The sequence below is a fragment of the Pseudorca crassidens genome, chromosome 10 (assembly GCF_039906515.1).
Source record: "Pseudorca crassidens isolate mPseCra1 chromosome 10, mPseCra1.hap1, whole genome shotgun sequence".
Classification (NCBI taxonomy): domain Eukaryota; kingdom Metazoa; phylum Chordata; class Mammalia; order Artiodactyla; family Delphinidae; genus Pseudorca; species Pseudorca crassidens.
In genome coordinates, this window is record NC_090305.1 from 55,485,308 (window position 1) to 55,509,040 (window position 23,733).

At 39.2% G+C, this 23,733-nt stretch overlaps 1 protein-coding gene across 3 annotated transcripts in view; it reads left to right on the forward strand.

The window, feature by feature from the left end:
- The first annotated feature begins 1,218 nt into the window (after positions 1-1,218).
- PDCD6IP (programmed cell death 6 interacting protein) overlaps positions 1,219-23,733 on the forward strand; it is a 58,102-nt gene continuing 35,587 nt past the window's right edge. For 2 of the 3 annotated variants that reach the window (XM_067753682.1, XM_067753683.1), the window contains exons 1-4: positions 1,220-1,566; positions 13,814-13,868; positions 15,350-15,419; positions 21,674-21,801. In XM_067753682.1, coding sequence (XP_067609783.1) covers positions 1,358-1,566; positions 13,814-13,868; positions 15,350-15,419; positions 21,674-21,801 — 462 coding nt within the window. In that variant the 5' untranslated portion in view covers positions 1,220-1,357. Of the gene's footprint in view, positions 1,567-13,813; positions 13,869-15,349; positions 15,420-21,673; positions 21,802-23,733 lie in introns of all 3 variants that reach the window. The other variant, XM_067753684.1, reaches the window with a different exon arrangement.

Genomic DNA, 23,733 nt, shown 5'->3' on the forward strand with positions numbered 1-23,733 from the left:
TCATAGCTGGTCTGTTCAAATCAGGATTCAATCCAGATTCTATGTCCCTCAAATTTCTTTTACAGAGCAGTGGCTTTTTTATAACTATAATTTTTTAAAGAGATGGGATCAGTTATTCTGCCTAATGTTCCACCTTCTGCATTTGTCTGGTTACTTTTCATGGTATCATTTAGTTTGCTCTTCTATCCCCTGTACTTCTTTATAAATTGTGTGTTAGATGCAAAGAATTGACAGATTCAAGTTAAACATTTTTGCCTGGAATAGATCATAGATGACGATATTGTATACTTCATATGACATCTCATCAGATTGATGCACAGGGTGGCCTTTTAAAAATGTGTCGATAAATTGTATCATGTCACCGTTTCTTAAATGGCATTTATAGCTTCCTTTCCATTTATTCTACAATACAAATTCTTTAACTTGGCTTACAAGGTTCTGAACGATTTGATGCCTGTTTACTCTTCCAACTTTATTTCATCCCATTCTCTACTTGTTTATTAAGTTTTTGCCACACTGTTTGCTTCCACACCCTGAACATGGGAAGTGCTTGCCTCCTAGGGCCGTTGCCCCTTGGTCTGGGAGGCTCTCCCCAGCCACTACTCTCCCGGCCACTCTTCCCTTCTCCTAATGTCAAGCATCTTCTCAAACTGCAGGTCTTTTAAAGTTCACCTCCTCAGAAAAACCTTCTCTTAAATAATTATTTAATAATTATTATTGTTTAAACTAGGTTCTTTCGAGGGACCCTCATACCCTTACATGCCAAGCACCCTGCTTTTTGTACCAAGATACTTTTTTGGTCCACCTTAATATCTGTGTCCTTACCTGACATTAAGCTGCACAATAGCCAGGACCTTGCCTACTCGGCTCACTGTGCACACAGTATTCATACACAGCAGCCCGCTGAATGAATTACCATAGGTCACAATAACCCTGAGGCTGCCAGGTCTTGGACAGGTGGCTGCAAACTCGCGCACGTGGCAGTAACTGTAGCACTTCCCCGGGAAATTGTTAGAGCGGAGGAAGAATTATCTTTACGTGAAAGCACTCTGCCCACCTGCCGAGGAAGTACGGAGGAATGAGAAAATTCCGCCTGTGGAGAAAGCCGGCGCCGTAAGGCTGGGCGCAGGAAGAGTGGGGGCCCAGGTGAGCAGCGCCAGCGCCCGGTCTCCCTCACGTGACCGGAGGCGGCGCGCCGACTGCGCCTGCGCGATAGCTCCCGGAAGTGGCCAGACCCGAAGCGCAGGCCGAGCGGACCCCTGTCAGCCCGTCAGTCCGCCTGTACGGTACCCCGCGCGCCTCGGCCTTCGTTGTCGTCCCGCGGTCTTTGGCCCGAAGGGCGGCCGAGGCGCTCGCCATGGCGACGTTCGTCTCAGTGCAGCTGAAGAAGACCTCGGAGGTGGACCTGGCCAAGCCGCTGGTGAAGTTCATCCAGCAGACGTACCCGAGCGGCGGGGAGGAGCAGGCCCAGTACTGCCGCGCGGCGGAGGAGCTCAGCAAGCTGCGCCGCGCCGCGCTCGGCCGCCCGCTGGACAAGCACGAGAGCGCGCTCGAGACGCTGCTGAGGTGGGCCTGGGGCCGGGCGGGGGGAGGCCGTCGGCGGCCTGCCGCTCCCCTTGCTTCCTTCTCTCTTCCTGCCTCCCTCCTTCACACCTACTGCCCGGGCCGGCCGTCCTGCCCCTGTTGGCCGGGCGCGTAGGTGTGGTCTGCATTCCTTCCTGCTGAGCAGGAGCGGCCTCGAAGTCCCCGGGGACCCGACCCGCTTCCCCTAGCTGCCCGCCCTAGCCCTTGGTCCACCGAGGCTCGGGCCGTCGGCCACCTGGGAGGAACGGTCTGCCACGTACTGATCTCTTTTGCCACATTTACCCAGAACTGGTTTTCTTCACTTTTTGGTGGGGGGAGGGGGTCTCTGAGACTCCTCTCTTCCCCAGTTTTTGCATCACTGCAAAACTTTCTTGGCCAGGTTTGGATTTCGTAATCGTAGTTGCTTCAGGGAAGTGGCAGAATTGGAACACTGGAACCCATGTTTATTACGTACTACCCTATCCACTTCGGAATGAGCCATCTTCCTAGCTTCATCGTAACCGAACGACAAATGGAGAATTCCATAGGTTAGGAGCTGCCATTATTTGAAGTTAAACTTGAGTGACATTAACGTTCAAGATAGGTTGCTTTTAATCAGTTTGTTCACAAACAGGTATGCAGATATTGGAGTAAATTTGTTATCTTAGCAAATGTTTATTGAGCTCAGGCTGTATTTAAGGAGAGTTCCTTTTGTAGTTCTTTCTAGTTAGGATGGCAGAACATTTTTATAGCACTTTATAGTTAAAAAAATTTATTTCGCCCATCTTGTTAATGATCTCATTTCCTATGTGTAACATATTCTCCTTGTTTCACGGGAAAAACACAGCTGTATTAGGATGCAGGTAGGAGCAGCTCAGGTTAAACTAGCTTAGTAACTGCAAAGTCAAGGAATATTGCTTCCTTATCTTTAGGCATTCCAGGAGATCATCCTGCCTCTATGATGATTACCTCTTAGGAGAGCTTTGTTTCTCTATTGGGAGAGATGGCCACTGGCTCTCCTGTAATTACAGTGGTCTTAGCACTCAGGATCTTGGCTCTCCTGTAATTACAGTGGTCTTAACACTCAGGATCTTAGGTAAGAGTACTTTTCTCCTACACCCTGGCGAAAGTCTATGGAGGCCTCTGATTGGGTTGGCTTGTGCCCATGTATGATGGTGGGAAATGGCCTAATTTAATTGCCCTTGTCTGAATCACTCTGCTGGTTTAATTTCTCCATGCAGCATGGATTAAAGTAATATTAGTATGGACTGGGGAAGAGCTGGTCCTCCAGAAGGAGGATACTGAATAGATTGCTTAGAGGGATGATGACCCCTTGGTGTCAGTTTTAAAGATAAGACTGTTGGGTTGCAAAGATCACTAACTTGATACTTAGTATAAGCTTTTTAAAAAGTTAGGGCTTCCCTGGTGGTTCAGTGGTTAAGAATCCGCCTGCCAGTGCAGGGGACACGGGTTCGAGCCCTGATCCGGGAAGATCCCACATGCCACGGAGCAGCTAAGCGCCACAACTACAGAGCCTGTGCTCTAGAGCCCATGAGCCACAACTACTGAGCCTGCGTGCCACAACTACTGAAGCCCATGCACCTAGAGCCCATGCTCCGCAGCAAGAGAAACCACTGCAATAAGAAGCCCGTGCACCGCAGCAAAGAGTAGCGCCCACTCGAAGAGTAGCCCCCCGCTCGCCACAACTAGAGAAAGCCCGTGCGCAGCAACAAAGACCCAACACAGCCAAAAATAAATAAAATTTAAAAATATTTAAAAAAGAAACAAATATAAAAAAAAATTAACCTATGAACACTTAGCCATTCTTTAGAATTAACATACTTTAAAAAAATCTCCAGTACAATTCTTATGTAGACATGAGGGGCATTCAGTGACGATTTTTCATTAGTAGTATTAAAAAAGCATGGGTTGTGTATAATGTACATATGAATACATTAGGTTTGGTCTCAGCCCTTAAGGAGTGTGTAGTCTTCAGAGACTAGAAGATGAGAGAATAGTGAGTAGTGGTTCTGTGAAGTTTAAAACTTTGTTCATTTGTTCATTCCTTTAGTCTTTTCCAAGGTGTAAATGTGAGAACTGTTCCTAGGTTTAGGGCTGTTGAGGAGATAGTGTCTTTGAAACTGTGTTTCTTTAGTTGTCTGTATTATCCTCATATTAACACATTCGTTCAACAACTACGCTTTTTTCACTTCTTGCTGTTATAGGAGAGTTAGGGTAAACTAATAGCTATTAGTACAGTCTGTTAAATGGAGGTGTGTACAAAAGTACCATTGGTATACATACTGTAAAAATGAAACAGTTGTGGGGTGTTCATCCAATCAAGCAGATTGTCTTACTTTTAATAATTATATTTGGATAATTGTGTAAACTGAACATTAATTTACATATTTTACACTTAATGAACTTTTAAATAAAATTTTAAAAAAAGAGGGCTTAATCTAATTCCTAAAGAAGAGAAGCTAGCTTGGTAATGATACACAGCTCTACATATAGTTTCAGTGACTTGCCTTTTTTATTGTTACTAACTTCTAGATGACCTATTAACATTTCCTAAAATACACATTTATGAGTTATAATATTAAGAATGAATGTCATCCTTTGTAAAGTGACTTTAACTACAAATTGATTAGGAGAGCCTTGGTAAACAGTGAATTTTACACTAGGTGATCAGATGGGAACCCTGCTGGGTTTTTTGTGGGGGAGGGGGAAGCTCCAGATACCATCTTCCATGTCTTTTGTTGTGATCAGTTTCTTTAGAGAGAAAGCTTCCAGTCTCCTTCCATGAAAAAGCCTGGTTGTCAGCTTTCTGAAATTTGGTCAGGGGGAATGGAGGTTGAGGATCTCAGCAGTCATGTATGCAGTTTTTTATATTATCTGTTTTAGTTTATATTATTTATGTTGCTGTGTTAGGGGTGAAGTCATCTGCGTGTGGTAGATCTCAAACTGTCAGTGAGTTAAATTATGATTTTAGGACTTCCCTCGTGGCTCAGTGGTTAAGAATCTGCCTGGCAGTGCAGGGGACATGGGTTCGATCCCCGGTCTGGGAAGATCCCACATGCTGTGGAGCAACTAAGCCCATGCACCACAACTACTGAGCCCGCACGCTGCAACTAGTGAAGCCCGTGTGCTCTAGGGCCCATGTGCCTCAATTACTGAGCCCCCGTGCTGCAACTACTGAAGCCTGCATGCATAGAGCCCAGTGCTCCGCAGCAAGAGAAGCCACTGCAATGAGAAGCCCATGCACCACAACGAAGAGTAGCCCCCACTCGTTGCAACTAGAGAAAGCCTGCGTGCAGCAATGAAGACCCAACGCAGTCAAAAAATAAATTGAAAAAAAATTATGATTTTACTCTGTGTGAAAAGTTGGTGGATGGGTAGTTCTGGTAGCCTAGGGATGGTGTAGTGGTTCTGTGAAGTTCATCAGGCTCAGGCTCTGGCTCCTCCAGTGAGCTGCTCTGTAAAACCTAGAGTCCTTGCTCTCAAGGTCCAGATAGCAGTCATACCCAAGTTTTAGGAGGATGGAGGGAGGGAGAAAGAAGGCAGAGGGCTCAGCCTCCACGATGTTTCCTGGAAACTGCCCCGGAATACCCTGCTCATATGTTATTGGCCATTATGTGTGTCCACATCTAATAGAAGGGTAGGATAGGTAAAGGAATTTTTTTAAAAATTTTTATCAGAGTATAGTCACTTTACAGCGTTGTGTTAGTTTCTACTGTACAGCAAAGCGAATCAGCTATATGTATACATATATCCCCTCTTTTTTGGATTTCCTTCCCATTTAGGTCACCACAGACCATTGAGTAGAGTTCCCTGTGCTATACAGTAGGTTCTCATTAGTTATCTATTTTATACATAGTATCAGTAGTGTATATATGTCAGTCCCCATCTCCCAATTCATCCCCCTCCCCATATCCATATGTTTGTTCTCTATGTCTGTGTCTCTATTTCTGCTTTGCAAATAAGATCATCTATACCATTTTTTTAGATTGCACATATATGCATTAATATACAATATTTGTTTTTCTCTTTCCGACTTACTTCACTCTGTATGACTATCTCTAGGTCCACCCACGTCTCTACAAATGACCCAGTTTCGTTCCTTTTTATGGCTGAGTAGTATTCCATTGTGTGTGTATATGTGTGTGTGTGTGTATATATATATATATATATATATATATATAAAACCACATCTTCTTTATCCATTCTTCTGTTGATGGATATTTAGGTTGCTTCCATGTCCTGGCTATTGTAAATAGTGCTGCAATGAACATTGGGGTGCATGTGTCTTTTTTTTTTTTTTTTAAATAAATTTAGTTATTTTATTTTTTGCTGCGTTGGGCCTTTGTTGCTGTCCCCGGGCTTTCTCTAGTTGAGGCAAGCAGGACTACTCTTTGTTGCAGTGCGTGGGCTTCTCATTGTGGCGGCTTCTCTTGTTGCAGAGCACGGGTTCTAGGCACACGGGCCCAGTAGTTGTGGCATGCAGGCTTCAGTAGTTGTGGCTTGTGGGCTCTAGATCATAGGCTCAGTAGTTGTGGTGCACGGACTTAGTTGCTTCACGGCATGTGGTATCTTCCCAGAGCAGGGCTCGAACCTGTGGTACCCTGCACTGGCAGGTGTATTCTTAACCACTGTGCCACCAGGGAAGTCCCCGGTATATAGTATTCTTGTTGACATTTTTTAATAGTTTGTAATTTTAGTTTTCTTTAACTCAAGAGTCCTTTATATAGATTTTGTAAAATTTCTAAATAGATTTGTGTGTCACTTTTTTGTGGGTTAATACTTAGTTTGCTGCATTATGGTAGTATCTTTTTCATTTGTAAAATAAAGGTGATGGAATTAGTTTCATAATTTCTGAAATTTTATCCCAGCACTAGTGTTTTACAGATCAAGAAAGAAAATATTGCTGTTCCATTTTACTTCTCAAGCTGTTGCTTACATTCTGATTGTTGCTTAAGATATTGAGATAATATTAGTCCTAATGACGTTGCTACAATTTGTTAATAAAACAGTGTGGGGAATATAAAGATATATAATACCTGACCCTTGGTCTCAAGGAGTATCTGTAGTAGCCAGACCTTAAATTGGCTCAGTAATTTTATTGTGCATAAATGAATAAACTTGAAAATTTAAAGGAAAATTTAAAATCTCTGCTTTTCTGTGTTCTGACTTTTCTAATGTTTAATAAATAAAATAGCTTGTCAGGATTTTCTTCATTCTTTGTAACCCTAGAGAGAATCTTCTCTCAGAGTCTTCTGCACACAGGAGGTTTAAGCCACGCAGCTAGCTTTGTGGTAGAGTTAGACTAAGATCTTGACTTCTTGACTCCCTGACTATTTACTTTCTGCCATACTCTGCTGCAGTAGTGCTTCATTAGTGATTCTTCATGAGGTAAATCGGGCAAAGAAAGAAGTGTGAAAATAAGGTTCAGGAGGCATCTGTTAACTCTGATCAATATCTGGCCCAGCTCTCTTGTTTCTGTCTCTGGTTGGTGGGCTGGGAGTTGCCCAGCCCTCAGTACTGGCTGGAGCTGGATGGGTTACGTGAATTTGCGTTGCAGTATCACTTTGCCTAACATAGATTGGTTGTTCTCGGTCTTCACACCTTCCCCCTAAGAAAAACTTTAAAACTAGAATTTCTAATTGGAATTTGTCCTGTACCTATCACTGGTATATTAAAAGAAATATATTCATTTCCTTTTTATTTCCCCATGAGATTTTAAACGTTGAGTTCTTAGATATGTGCTCTAAAGTGATTAAGTTTTATGAAATACTGGAGAACATGTAAAACACTTACGAATAGTTGTAAAATAAGAATCTGTAGCTACCGTTTTTCCAACATGTGCAGTGTGTCCAGGCAATATTTTAAGCTTTGAGTATATATTGTATCATTTGTCCCTCATGCTTAAATTAAATGAGGTTTTGCCCTCACTTTAGAGAGGTTGAGGAGTAACTTGCATGCAGTCACACAGCTAAGAGTTGGTGGAGTTGGGATTCAAACTCAGGGTTGTCTGACTTACCTTTTTATGTTTAGGATTTTATAGTTAATTTTTTTTTTTTTACTTATTTTTAAAATAAAATCTTTAACGGTACAGATTCTTTTTTTTTTTTTTTTTTTCTTTGCTACACCAGTACTCTGGTGTAGCATACTGGCTTTCTCTCTCCCCACTTGTGGAAAACTTGCAGCCTAGGTCTAATTTGTTAGAAGTATACCCTGGGATAGAATCTGCTGATTGAGTAAAGCATATTTAAATGATAAAGAGAGGGGTGTGGTAGATTCTCTTGTTCTGCTCTTGTTCCCTCTCTAGAGAGCTTTGATAGCTGAGAATTAGGCTGAACTATGAGGGGTCGTATGTGGTGGAATTATATTGAAAGGATAGCTTACTGTACTTCGTACTGTAGGAACAGCATTTTCCCTGTGGTACCTGCAGTTAGCAATGGCTATTTTCTTTTGAAAAGCATTAGTTGGTCTCTTTGTTGGAGTTTACTCCATATGAAGTCAGATATTATTGATTTCCAATGACTGTTGTACAGTACTTATATTTCATTTTTTCATACTTATATTTCATATTATATAACCTGTCTTAAGACAGCTATTTTACTTTGAAGATTCCATCGCGTATCTTCCTAGTCATTTAAATGTAGGATATACATGCACTGTTACCCCACGTAAGTTTTCAGAGTTGACCCCAAAAGCTTTGGAGTAAATAGGGTAGGTATAAAATTTTAGTACATTCTCTTTAGCCTTTCTTTTTTTTCCTGATTCACTTGCAGAGCAAGTAGCTTCATCTCCTCCTACTTCCTTCCTTGCTGTCTGTAGAGCAGAGGCCTGCCCAGCTGCCTGTTTTTGTATGGTCCAGGGCATCACTCTAGCGTTGTGAGCCTTGGAGAGCTAGCTGGGGTGCTCCCCTCTGCCCCATCCTCCCCTTTATTCCAAGTGTTTGCTTCTCTGGCCAGTAGCCGTGCCTCACTGCTGCCCAGGGCTTGCTCAGGTGCCCTACACGTTGGGTTTTCTGCTTGGCAGTTGCTTGGCAGTGAATGGTATAATCTCATACCGGAACTTGGTGACTCAGCAAATTGCCCTCTCTCCTGCCAGCTGTACCAGCCGCCCAAGTTTGAGATGGCTGGACTCTCTGGCAGGAGAGAAGGGCGTGCCGATATTTGAGTGTCACTGGGGCAGAGAGTGAAACAGACTGTATTAGCCACTACTCACCTCCCTCCCCTGGGCTTCTTAACACCAGACTGGATCCTCTTCCCTCAGAGAAGTCTCCAGCTAATGGCAATTAGATAGCTGTGTACTTAGTGTACCCACCATCTGAGATGGCCCAACCCAGGTAAAAAGCGCCCAGGGCAGGGCAGGAGTTTTCTTTCTTGTTATAACAAGTACCTACATTTTATCCTTGATTTTGCCTCTTTTTTGGCAAAGCCTAGAATAGCCCTTTTCAGAAAAAGTGTGCCAGTCCCCGCCCTATAGCCCTGTCGGCCTCCTTGCACATTGTTGCCTCAGGGTCTTGGTACTTGCTAGTCTCTCCTTATGGACACATTCTTTGGTAGCTCCTGTTTATTACCAAAACAGAGAATCTCAGGTTTTACTTTTCAGAGATTAAAAAAAGTTGCCTTTTAAAAACTTTGCATTTTACTGATTCATTTGTTTGGAGCTAGCAATGAAACTGAGCAAATAGACCCAGTTTCTGTTACAATCCTTTGAGAGAAAAGACATTAAACAAAGTCCCGCAAATAAATATATTACCAACTGTGGTAAGTTCTGTGAAGGAAAAATTCAGGGGCCTAAGATTATAAATGGAGAGGGGAACTAATTTAGAAAAGGAGTGAGATTGAGTGCCTCTATCATTTCTGCCACCACCGTGGATCATCTGTTTACTGGATTACTGCAATAGCTTTCTGACTTGTCTGTACTTATACCCTGGCACACCTGCAAGTCAGTTTTCTACATAGCAACCAGGGTGACTCTGAAAATGGATTAGCCCGTGTTACTCTTGTCCAAACCCTCTGGATGGTTCCTCCTCTTACTCTATAGTAGAAGCCAAAAGTCTTACAAGTTGCACTCAAGGCATCATTACTTCCTTGATTTACTCTCCCACTATTTTCTCCAGTGCTCACTCTCTGGCCATATGCCTCCTTATCATGGCAGAGATCTTTTCAGGCATACTCTGGTCTCAGCTTTTTGGCACTTGCTCTTCCCTTGACTGGTAATGCTTTTCCCTCACATCCCATGACTTCCTTCATGCCCTTTCTATTATTCATGATTGTTAAAAAATTTTTTATTTATTTACTTTTGGCTGCCTTGGGTCTTCGTTGCTGCGCATGGGCTTTCTCCAGTTGTGGCAAGCGGGGGCTACTCTTTGTTGCAGTGAGCGGGCTTCTCATTGTGGTGGCTTGTCTTGTTGTGGAGCGCGGGCTCTAGGCACACGGGCTTCAGTAGTTGTGGCACATGTGCTCAGTAGTTGTGGCACATGGGCTCAGTAGTTGTGGCTCGTGGGCTCCAGAGTGCAGGCTCAGTAGTTGTGGTACATGGGCTTAGTTGCTCCGCGGCATGTGGGATCTTTCCGGACCAGGGCTTGAACCCGTGTCCCCTGCATTGGCAGGCGGATTCTTAACCACTGCACCACCAGGGAAGCCCCCAGGATGTTTCAAAATTTTTTATTTTTTACTTTTATGTAGTCAAATGACCATGTTATCTGAAAAAACTACAGCCTTCTCACCTCACCCCATACACGTACCTTATTTCTCTCACTTCTTTAAGTGCCATTGCACTTAGCACTATCTACTTTACTACATTTTTACTTTATCTTGTTTTGTCTCCCACTCAGAAAGTAAGCTTTACAAGGGTGCAAATTTTTAAATGCTTATGTTCTGCTGAATTCCTATGTCCTAGAACTGTGTTTGGTGCATAGTAAACTTGTAGTATATGTTTGTTGAATGAGTGAATGAATGAGGACAAGAAAAATGGGAAATTGTGATGGGAAAATTTCCAGGTATGGGGGAACAAAATGGGTGAAGGCCCTGAGCCAGGAGAGAGCATAGAAAGAATTTTAGTGCCTAGAATGTGTAGTGAATATTGAGTTGAGGCTGGAGAGTTGAATGATGTCAAAAGTTTTGGATGTAATTATAAGTATAATGGGAATGCAAGAATACTCTCCTACATAACCAAAGTACAGCTTTCAAAATCAGGAAATTAACATTGATTGAATATTACCATTTAATCTACAAAACTCATTCAGATTTTGCTGATTTTCCCAATAATGTTGTTTACAGGTCCAGGATCTAATCCCAGATCTTGCATTGCATTTAATTGCCTTTTTAGTCTCCTTCAATCTGGAATAGTTTCTCAGTTTTTCCTTGTCGTTCACCATGTTGGCATTTTTGAAGAGTACTGACTACTTACTTGGTAGAATGTCCCTCAGTAAGGGCTTGCCTCATATTTTCTTGTGTTTACACATTTTGGGGCTCTCGTACCACCCAAGTGATGCTGTGTTCTTTTTAGTGCATGTTAGGAAAAACATGAGGTTGATTTGTCCCATTGCTGATAATGTTTAACTTTTATCACTTTGTTAAGATGCTGTCTGCCAGATTTTTTGGCCTTACAATTAATAAGTTATACTAATTAGTATTTTGTGGGGAGGTAGTTTGCGACTTTGTAATATCCTGTTTCCATCAAACTTTCGTGTTTTAGCTTCCATTCATGATTTTACCTGAATCAGATATTATATTATGAAAGATGCCAGATGGTGACATTTCTCACTTCATTGTTTCTTCTAGATTTATTAGTTGGCATTGTACAGTAGGGTAGAGCTTTCCCTATTCACCTGTTTGTTTTGTTTACTTTAGAACGGTGTTCTTATTTTCCTTAGTGGGTTATGATTTGTTATTTATTTGAATTATTCTGGACTTGGCTAGTAGGAGCTGCTTAAAGCTAGTTCCTGTGTTCTTCTGACATATCCTCATCATTTTTTGAGTCCTTAACTTCCTAGCATAGCTAGATGTTTTAGCCTTGCTGCTTGAATTTTCTCAGTTGCAGTCATGGAGCCAGCAATTTCTCTAAGGACTGGCTGGCTCCGTTTAATGCATAGTACTATTTATCTGGCCTCTAGGTGTGCTTATTGCTACTTAGGTATTATTGCTTCTAGGACCTCTCAGCATATACACTTAGGAAATACATACACACACACATTTGTACCTCTTTTGTATCTGTATTACATTGTATTAAAAAATGAGTTCACACTGTTACCTCCCATTCCAATCCAAAGCCAGCGTTTCTTCTAGCTGTCCACATTCCCATGTTTGTAACTCCTTTCTCTGGTAGTTAGAAGCCTGACTCCCATTATCTTCATTGTATTTACCTAATTGCTCAATTCTTCCTCTGTGTAACCAAAGTTGTGGCCATGGCAGCCCCAAACTTGATCTCTGACATGTTGCTCCCACCCCTCTGGAAAACTTGGCCTCAGAAATAACAATTGCAAAGAGCCATGGTGATGGGGGTGCAGGAGCAGGGAGGTGATAAGGGAAGGAAGAAATATTATAGGCCAGTTAGAAAGCTTGGCCTTGGACACCCCCCAACCCCCTGGCTAGCTCAGAGGTCAGCCTGATAGGGGAAGACTGCCTCATGTTTGATAATCATTCTGGCTGCTGTATGAAGAACACATTGAAGAGAATGAGAAAGGAGAAGAGGAGACAGGGCGACTGGCTAGGGAACTTTTGGATTAGTTTACATTCAAGGGAGAGTGGAATTGTTGACTGTGTAGCAGTGGTGGAGATGGACAGGAGAGGACATACCCAAATCATATGGGAAAGTTGGTAAACCTGATTTTAATCAGTAGTTTACCAGAGGTGTTAATCTGCCCAATGGATATAAAGTTATCTTAATAAGAAATAGTATTTTAAGGTATACATTGGTTACCTAGGCAGATATTAGTTTGCTTTTAGCCAATAATAGTTGATAAGTATTTTTCTTTGGTGGTAAGAGTTTTTTTTTGACAGTTTTTTCATTGCATGCATTTTAGATACAGGTTTGCACATTAAAAGACTGTGTGGGTCTTCCCTGGTGGTGCAGTGGATAAGGTGCTGTGCTCCCAATGCAGCAGGCCTGGGTTCGATCCCTGGTCAGGGAACTAGATCCCACATGCATGTCACAGCTAAGACCCGGTGCAACCAAAAAAAAAAAAAAAAAGACTACGTTAATTAACTTTAAAATGGCTGATTGAAATCTGATTCGTGGTCCACTCAAAGTTAACACGTATAATTTTAGTGTACTCCAGTTATATTTACATAAATGTGTGTAATATTTAGCTTTGGTAATTTTAAATTTTGACCGGTTTTTATATTTAATTAATTAATAAATTATTTTTAAGGTTCTTTTTTTCTTCCTGTTTTATTGAGATATAATTGACACATAGCACTGTATAAGTTTAAGGTGTACAGCATAATGGTTTGACTTATATGCATCATGAAATGATGACCACAATAAGTTTAGTGAGTATCCGTCATCTCATATAGATACAATATTAAAGAAGTAGAAAAAAGTTTTCTTTTCCTTGTGATGAGAACTCTTAGGATTTACTCTCTTAACTTTCATATAGAACACACAGCAGTGTTCATTATATTTATCATGTGGTACTTGACAATCCCTAGTACTTATTTATCTTGTAACTGGAAGTTTGTACCTTTTGACTGCCTTCATCTAGTTCCCACTCCCCTCAGCCCCCCACCTCTGGTAACCACACATCTGATCTCTGTTTCTATGTTTGTTTTTGGAATATAATTGACCTACAACACTATGTAAGTTTCTGTCACACAACATAGTGATTTGATATTTTGGTACATTTCAAAATAATCACCACAAGTCTAGATGCCATCTGTCACCGTACAAAGATATTACATAATTATTGACCATATTCTCCATATTGTACATTCCATATTCGTAACTCATTTATTTTGCAACAGGACATTTATACCTCTTAATCTCCTATGCAGTAAGGAAAAGACACCCTCTTCAATAAATGGTGTTGGGAAAACAGGACTACTTTCTCACACCATGCACAAAAATAAATTCAAAATGGATTAAAGACTTTTAAATGTAAGGCTTGAAACCATAAAACTTCTACAAGAAAACATAGTACGCTGTTTGACATGAGTCTTCATAATATTTTTTTGAATATGTCTCCTCAGTCAAGGGAAACAAAAAGAAAAATAAACAAATTTGCTCTGTTTTTTAGATACTATGATCAGATCTGTTCCATTGAACCCAAATTCCCATTTTCTGAAAACCAGGTAAGTCATTAATTTTAATTTGTTTTAAACTTATATGATAATGGTAAATCACTCATTTCCTCCTACCCATGGTATTTTATTAAAATAAATGGTGCCTCTTCACTATCCCTAGGTTTTTATGAGACTTTAAAAATACAAATTAGAAACTTTTAAGCCCATTGTAAAGAGTCTCTTGGAAATTCTGTTCATGCCATTCCTCAGTCACTTCTGGGCTCATTTAGTGCATTGGACTGCATTTTTTTTCTTGCAGTTTTTAATCAATAGGATCTTTTGACTAATATAATCTGTGGTGCCCTTTCCTTTGATTTTTACAGAATAAAGAAAACTGTATGATTCAGGAAGTACTAGTCTCATTTTATGTGCTTTAAAAATTATTTGCACATGTTATATTTGCATATGAATTTGCAGATACTATGATTAGATGTTACACTATAAGAATGTCAATCTTACTTTCTCTTAAAGGCTAGATATTGAAAATGCTGATGATTTCTTACAGTTTTATTTGGGAGACTTGTTAAAAGTTTTAAATTTGTGTGGCATTTCTAAATTTTAAAATAGTTTATACAAAATACTTCAAACATTCTTGTACTAAAGTTTTTACAAGTCAAATAATATGGTAAGATTTGCTTTAAAATATTCCAGAAGAAAAAGTATGTGTGTAGTGGGGTTGGGGTCAGGAAGTGAGGGTAGATGAACCAAGAAGGGCAAAAGGCTAAAACTGCTGATGGATGTATGGGAGTTCCTTGTGTTATTCTCTCTAGTTTTGTGTGTATTGAAAATTTCTCTAATCTAGAATTGAAAAATTTTGTATTGGATTGCAATACATAATTTAAAAGAGGCCAAGTTCTTTTTAACCTTCATGTGTGGAATATTTTAGAGTAGAGTGAGATGCAGTTTTTAATTACGTGAACTTTTATTTGTATACATACATAAAAGTGAACAGTATCATGTATATAGCTTGAATCTTCAGAAAGTGAATATATATGTATAACCACCACCCAGATCAAGAAATAAAATATTGTCTCATTTTATCCTGGAAAGGTAATCATTCTCCTACTTTTGTCATCATGGAATAGTTTTAAATTTTATCCTCTGGGAAACCTGTAGAGCTTACTTCGTTGCCTTTACTTCTCTTGGCTTATTTGATGATCGTTTATTAAGTATCTGTTCTGTTCAAGCCATTGTGTGTTTGTAAAGATGAGTAAGATTGTGTTTTCTGAAGAAGACAATATGTATTCAGTTACTGAGGCAGAATGACCATTTGAAATATCCTAGTGCCAGTATCTTACTTTCAAAAAAGAAAATTTTATGGTCCACAAAAAGGAAAAGGAATTGGTTGGTTAGAGAAGATAGCATTTTAGATGGGTTGAAGCTTTTGTCCTTTTCTTCACTGTGGATTTTTCTTTGAAAGAGACTTAATATTTAATGAGATTCAGGAAGGTAACATGAATTTCTTTTCTTTTTTTCCTCTTTTTATCAAGATCTGCTTGACATTTACCTGGAAGGATGCTTTTGATAAAGGTTCACTTTTTGGAGGATCTGTAAAATTGGGTATGTAATTTTTAAATAAAAAATGATAGGAAATTTGTTCTAAATACTTTGTATTGTTGTAGGTTTCTGAAATTGCTCTCCTTATGACTCTTTGTAAATAATAAAAATGTTTTATTTTCTTTCTAACTTCAACTTTTAATGAAATTTCCGAATATTTGTAGAGAGCCTACACCTTGCCAGGCACTGTCATAGTTTTAAAAATGAATAAGATAGTTGTACTCAGTCAGGTTGGGAAGGTAGCTATCATTCTAAAATATTGTAGAGAGTATATTAGTCTGTGAACAAACTTCCGGGAGCATAGATGAGGAAGTGGTTAATTCTGCCTGTTTGAATGCAAGTGATGTTTGAGTGAGGCCTTGAAGGATGAATTTGGTTTTTCCAGGTAGAAAATAACATTACATGTAGAATATTATAACTGAAAGTCGAGAGGCTTTTTGATCTACCAGCTCATCATGTTAACCTTTCTATGTATTAACTTTCTCCTCTGTGAAGTGGGGAATAGTACTGTGAAGTACTGTTTATTTCATTGGGTTCTTCTGTGGATAAAATGAGTGAATATGTGTAAAGTCCTTAGAACAAGGCTCAATAACTATTAGCTACAATCAATAATATGAGTATTATATTACATATGAAATACATATATATAATGTGTATGCATCATAGAATATATGCTATATAATATTATATAACAGTGTCATATAGTGTGTTGCTATATGTAATACATATTGATATAATTATTGTTAAGGCTTGAAACCTTAGGTGAATTGGGGATTATGGAGGGTGAAGATACTGGAGAGTAGATTGTGAAGAGCTGCAAGTGTACTGTGAATTTGTGCTCTTCCCTCTTATATGTTTATAGCTTATTCCACCCGGGCACTGTGGAAGGGGCTTTACACATATTATCTTAGTAAATTCCTTCTCAGCCCAATGAAGAAAGGCACTGTTATCACCAGTTGCACAAACTGGTTTAGAAAGATTAAGTGACTTTCCAAGATCATATGGCAAAGATTTAATGAAGCCAGATATAACTCCAGAAAGCCTAAGTCCAGAGACTAGAGAGAAACAGACCAGTTAGACTGGTGAGAGATGAAGAGATTTGACTAGGTGTAGTGTATGTGGGTCAAGGAAGGGATGGGTTTGAGAGAGGATTCAGAGGTGAAACTGATGGATCTGCTGGCTGGCTGTCAGAAGAAAGAGTAGGAGTTGATGTTTGACTCTAAGGTTTGTAACTTGGTTTGACCTGTGGCTAATTATTCCTTTCAATAGACAGGTTGAGTTTGACTTTTCTGTGTTATATCTGGGTAGAAGTTTCTCTTTGGCATTTAGAAATAATATATTTAAAGCTCAAAAGAGGTCGAGATGTAGATTTGGGAACAATTTTCATTAAATGATAATAAATTTATCTCCTCTGGTAGATTGTAGATTGGGAAAAATATGAAAGCCAAGCTAGGGAATACAACGTTCAGGGGAATGAGAAGAAGAGGTTCCTGGGAATGAGGTTGAGAAAAGACTTTCAAATCTCAGAGGAACCAGGGTAAAATAGAGACAATGGGATTGAATGCCGGAAGAGTTTCAGAGATTGTGTGGTTCCCAAATCTGGCTGCATATTACAGTTATCTGGGGAGAATGTTAGAAATACAGATTATATCTTTACAGACAAAGATACAGGATGCCAGATGTGATAGGAGGACATTTCAGGGTGGGCCACTGGAATTGATACCTTTGAAAATACCTTCAGGTGACTCTGATGTCGAAATGTCATTGACAGAGTCATTGTGGCCGAGGTCAAGAAATAGAAGGTTGTAGAATTCACTGGATTTGGCAGAGAAAGAAGTGTCACTAGGGGCATGCTGAAGTCAGATTGCGTCGAGGGGTGGACTGGAAGTGAGGAAGTACAAGCAGCATGTGTGGGTTGCTCAGTTAAGAAAATATACAGTAAAGAGTTGGGGACAAAGGGAGCGTTATGCTGAGAGGGAGGCAAAGTCAAGAAAAGGACTTCTAGTGCTGTTGTGACAAGCAAGTTGTTTGGCTGAGAATAAGGAGCAGGTAGCAGGACAACCAGGAGACATTTAAGTGAGATAGGTTAAGTTGATGAACTGAGGTCCTAGAGGAATTGGGACACACAAAAAATTGAGAGCGTAAGTAAAGCAGGAGGTAGATCATCAAGGCATTTCTAGTAGCAAATATTGGGAATTAAATGTCCATCACTAATGTTTTGGTTAAATAAAGCACAGGCTGCCCATTCATTAGAATATTGTATAATTTAGAATATTAAGAATGATAATGCAAATATATATTTGTTGACATATATATCTGTGTCAATTGAATATCCAATAAAAGACCTGTTAGAGGTGAGAGCTGTTGCCTTGAATTGATGTAACTCGGGGCCCCAGAGCTGGTCTCTTTGGAACACCTTTTATATAGAAACCAGGGTGATTGCTGCTTCCTGGAGTTGTGCATTCCAGGCACCCTGAATATGGTATAGTGTACTATTTGTGAAAAATTAGGTATGTGAACATGTATGTACTTATTTGTCAAGATATTCACCAAAAATTAGTGAGTAACTCTGGGAGGATATTGAATGATTTTTAATGTATTTTCTTTTTTTGTGTGTGTGTGTGTGTATGTTTAAACAATTGTTTGAATTTTAGAACAACTATTTTTATTTATAATCAAGCTGTTGTCATTTTGAAAAGCTCAGGTAAAAAAACAAGAATGAAGTTCAATATTAACAAAAAAGAGGTCTTTGAAGAAAGGAGAGTTGAACATTTATTTTAAAGAAACCCTGATTTAACTTTAGATGTGATAGAAGAAATCATAAAGGAAAAAAGATTTAATTACAGGAAAAAGTTTTCACAAAATCTCTTATACGTGAGAAATTGTCAAAATAAAATGAAAGACAACAGCCTGGGATGATAATGTTCATAGGAAATATAATAGGCTGGCATATATATCTTATATATAAAAAGTTTATTTTTATCTGTTGCTTGGAATGTATTTCATTCTTCTTTAAGTCCACTGACTCTCTGTCATATATACTGGATGAGTTGCTTTATATTTAGACTGTGACTTTCTTGTATGGCTCTGCGTGCGTGTGTGTGTGTTTTTAGAAGTTTTAATTGCTCCACCACCACACACATTCTGTGCTTTTATCATATTCTCAAGACTTTGCAAACTCTTGGTCTTATTATTTATCTCTCTGGACTCACCTTTTCCTGAGTGACTCTTCTGTTCCCTTTGGCCTCGACTGTTTTCTTGCTTGAATCTGGACTGTTTGCTATCTAAATCTGCTGTATAACTATTATCCCTTAGTTTAGAGCCATTGTTTTCTGGCTACGGTGTCTTCCTCTTTTGCTGGAATATACTCTTAAGTAACTTTCTCAGAAAAGGTCACATTTCTGAATCTCTTCTTTGTGGAAATGTCTGTATTTTGCCCTCACATGAATTTGGTTTGAAATTCTGCTTAGGTCAGAAACCTTGGAGGCACTCTTGACATTGTTTCACTTCATTCCCCACATTCAGTGAATTCATCAGCAAATCCTATCAGATTTTCTTTTTAAAGGTATTAAAAATCCAGTCACTTCTCAGCACCTCTGCTCGTGCTGTTGTGGTCAGAGCCACCATCACCCCTCGCACCTATTGCAGCAGCTACCTGTCCTAATCTCTGGCCTCCACCAGTGCTGCTTCCCCACAGTCTGTTGTCCACCAGGCGGGCTGAATGTGTCTCTGTTCAAAACTCTGTTGACTTCTTGCCTCACTCAGAGTAAAAAGCTTTACAGCAGAGTTGGCTCTCTTACCTCCCTGACATCATTGCTTCCCATTAGTCCCTTGTTCCCCGTTTTTTTAGCCATACTGGCTTTAATATATGTTGAATTAATTAGAATCATGTTTCTTCAGAACCTGAAGGCATTGTTCCCTTGCCTTTTACTATCCAGTGTTACTGATGAAAAGTCTGCTGAGTATTCTTTTGTAGGTGACCTGATCCTTTTTTCTTGGGAAGATTTTTACAATTTTCTCTTTATACTTCATGGTTAGAAATCTCAAAAGATCTAATTGGCTTTCATTTGGGGTATGGCATTTTATTGTTGGTCCTTTCAGTTTGAAGACTCATTATCTCCCTTCAGCCCTGGGAAATTTTCATATATTTCTTTGATAATTTCTTCATTTTTTAGTCTCTTTTCAGAATGCTGTATTAACTGATATTAGTTGTTCTGAGCTACTCACTCACAACTTTTACACGTTTCATTTTGTTTTCTCTTTATGAGCTGCCTAGATACTTTCTTACCTTTCTTTTGAAAAACTTTTAGCAATCAAGTTTTTAATTTCCAGGGGCTTTTTCTTATTCATGGATTGTTCTTTTTTTAATAACATCATGTACTTGTTTATGGATGTACCATCTTTGAATCTCTTTAAGGATGTTAATGTGGATCTTTGAAATGTTTTCTGTTATTGGAATTGTTTACTCTGGGCTTAGATTTTTAGTTCACCTTGATCTTTATTTTGCTGCATGTTCTACTCATATCCTGGTTATTCCAGATTTTTAATACATTTATTTAAGAAAGTAGGTTAGAGTAGCTGGTGTGTATGTCTGCTTTACTTTATGGTGAGGAGGCTAGAATTAGGTTGGAGGCAAGCTAAAAGCTGACCGTAATTACAAGGGAGACTACTAACATGCTACATAACAAGGAGGGTTTTACTTTATGGCACTATTGTGTGGCACAAACACACAGCTGTAGTGTTGTTCTGATTTTTCTAGATGGTTTGTTCGGTATTTTTTGTAAGAAGCCTTCTGATTATTTTGCTTGGTGTTCAATACCTGGCACATTATGTAAGACTTTTGAATGTCACTATGATTTAATTTGTTCTTTTTTAAAAATTTTTTTGTAGTTAAAAAAAACCCGTAACATAAAATTTACTACCTTTACCAATTTTTAAAAATTCTTTATTTTTTTTTGGCCGCACCACATGGCTTGTGGGATCTTAGTTCCCCAACCAGGGATCGAACCTGAGCCCCAGCAGTGAAAGCGCCGAGTCCTAATCACTGGACCACCAGAGAATTCCCTGTCTTAACCAATATTAAGTGTACAGTTCAGAGGTGTTAAGTATATTCACATTGTTGTGAAACAGATCTCCAGAACTTTTTGATCTTGCAAATCTGAAACTCTGTACCCTTTAAACAACAACTCCCCTTTTCACCCTTTCCCCAGTACTTGGTAACCACCATTCTACTTTCTGTTTCTGTGAGTTTGCCTACTTTAGACACCTCGTATGGGTGGGATCATAGAGTGTTTGTCTTTTTGTGACTAGCTTGCTTCACTTAGTATAATGTCCTCAAGGTTCATCCATGTTGTAACATGAGACCCGATTTCCTTCCTTTTTAAGGCTAATATTCCATTATAAGTGCACATCACATTTTGTTTCTGTTCATGAATCAGTGGACACTTGAGTTACTTCCACCTTTTGGCTATTATGAATAATTCTGTTACAAACATGGGTGTACAAATATCTCTGAGACTGAGACCCTGCTTTCAGTTCTTTTGGGTTTATGCCCAGAAGTGGAATTGTTGGATTATCTAGTAATTTTATTTCTAATTTTTTGAGGGACCTCCATACTGTTTTCTACATGGCTGCAACATTTTACATCCCCACCAACAGTACACAGTGGTTCTAATTTCTCCACATGCCTGCTAACAACTGTTATTTTCCATTTTGTTTGATAGTAGCTATCCCAGTGAATGTGAGCTGTGTAGATTCTTGGTTAGAATTGTATTTTAACCATATAATCTTCTCTACCTCTGAGAGATGTATTAGCTGGCATTCCATATCTCCCTTACCCTAGGAGGTACTTGCATTGGCATAGGTTTGTAGTAGTGAGGAACTGGTTTGAATGTCATGGGAAGATATCATTTTGAGAGAGGTGATGGAAAAATGGAAAGAGTTTATTCTAATTGAATTTAAAATGACTTGAATGACTTTTCATTTTGAATCTGACTAATAGCAGTGTGGATGTAAAGGGAAGGAAAGATTAATTTATTGATCCTTGAGTTTTAGGTGATGAGAATATTGTTGTGGAAATAGATGCCTGGCAGGGCAGCTAGGAATATGGGAGTGGTATTATGCGTCAGAAAACAGGTCTGGAAACTTGTTTTTGTGCGAGCCAGTGGGATAGAGGTCATAGTATTTCTCTTTGAAACATTCGTTTTCTTTAGAACAAAAATAATCTGATAAATTTTTCCTTCTCAACTTTTTTACAGCTCTTGCAAGCCTAGGATATGAAAAGAGCTGTGTGTTGTTCAATTGTGCAGCCTTAGCTAGCCAGATTGCAGCGGAACAGAACCTGGATAATGATGAAGGATTGAAAATCGCTGCTAAGCATTATCAGGTACGCAGAACAGTAGTTACTACATAACCATCAACACTAAGTTGGATTAAATTGAAAATAATTTACGTTTAGGTTTATAAATGTTTCTTTACACACAGATGCTTTCTTGAAAAATAATGTACTTTTTAATGAATTGATACATATTTTTGAAGCCCTTAGATAAACTACTTACTTGTGGACCCAGCTCTGTTTTTCCTCACCATTGTATACCCAGCACCTAGCACAGTGCCTGGCACATAATAAAGGCTCAGTAGATGTTGGGAGAACAAATGATTAAATGTTTTGAGGTGAAATCCTTGGCAAATCCCTTTTAAATAAATGACCTCATTTAAAATATTTGTACGTTATTTTTACATAATTTTTCTTAGACACACTAAAAATTTTTACCAGTGTCACAAAAATTAAGACCTTTTGGCAAGAAAATTTTAACTCTGAGCTTGTGGAGAGGTCATAGTTAAATGTGGTCAGATGTGTAATGTTCTTAAGTTAGCTAAATTTAGATTTTAGATACAATCATTTACTAATATGGCATATTATTTGGCGGCAGTATGTTATTTACTCAGCTTTTCTTTTTTGTTTCAATTTAAAAAACAGTAAGTGATTATTGTTAAGTGATACCTGTAATTATGTTTTTATGTTTTATATTCCTTTATAATTTACAGAGTATGTTGATGTTCACATAAACTTTTTGATGCATGTTATATAATGCCATTTTCATTTTACAGACAAGGAGACTAAAGGGCAGAAGTGTTAATAAAGTGGTAGATTGGGGTTTCAGGTGTTCTGATTCCAAATTTTATGGAATTCCAAATGCTTCTTACACTGTCCCTCATGGCTCTGGAATTTGCTTGTCTCAGAGGTGGAGTTTGATCTTTCCCATTGTTTAAGTTTAGAAGAGAGGTGAAGAATGCTGTTCTAAGAAAGTGAGAGGAAAATGTACTTTAAGCACACAACATGCTCCCAATTTTAGATGGGCACAGATGACAAGCATGGTGCATATACCTTTCCTTTGTGAGGCTATAAATGGCAAATATTTTAAAATGTGAAAGTGAAGTAAAATTTTATTTAATTTTCCATTCATTGTAACTCCATTAGTTGGCATGTGAAATCTTAGAGGGCATTCTGAATTATTGAGGATATGTTCCATTCTGTGAGTCACCTCTGTGATTCACAGCAGGGTCCCCTAGTGTGATGGAAAGAGATCCTAGTTACCTGTCTGGGCCGTTTGCTACCAAGAAGCTCTGTGCCCTTGGCTAAGTGCTTTAAACTCTGTAGGTCTCCAGTCCATATTTGTGAATGAGAGACTGGATCCCTTGCAGTTCTAGTCTGTGATTCTGTGAGTTTACTAAGCAAGTCAGCTGATCACTCCTTGGAGACATTCTAGTTCTATGATACTTCATGACTGCAGCAATCATTGATGTTTACTTCAGTACAGTTAACCTTGAGTAACCAGCTCCTTAGTTGCGGCTCCAGGGCTCCTTAGTTGCGGCACATGGGCTCCTTAGTTGTGGCATGCGAACTCTTAGTTATGGTATGCATGTGGGATCTAGTTCCCTGACTAGGGATCGAACCCAGGCCCCCCCTGCATTGGGAGTGCAGAGTCTTATCCACTGCACTACCACGGAAGTGCCCCCCAGCACTTTTTAATCCCAGACTGCCACCTTTCTTTTTCCCAGGGTTATTTATTTCATAAAAGCGAAGTTATCTTAGTGTTAACCTCAGCGAAATATAATTGAGAAGAAAAATCTGATGGGGAACATGTCAGTAGGGAGCTCTGAAAGCCAAATAAAAAATCCGTAGCAATGGATAGTCATGCTGTTTCCCAGAGGACTAGGTATCAGTACTATTTAAGGTTTCCCCTAAGTATGGCATGTTTAATTATTTGAGAGATGAATTTGGGACCAAAGCAAGAGCATTTCAGAACTAAAAACA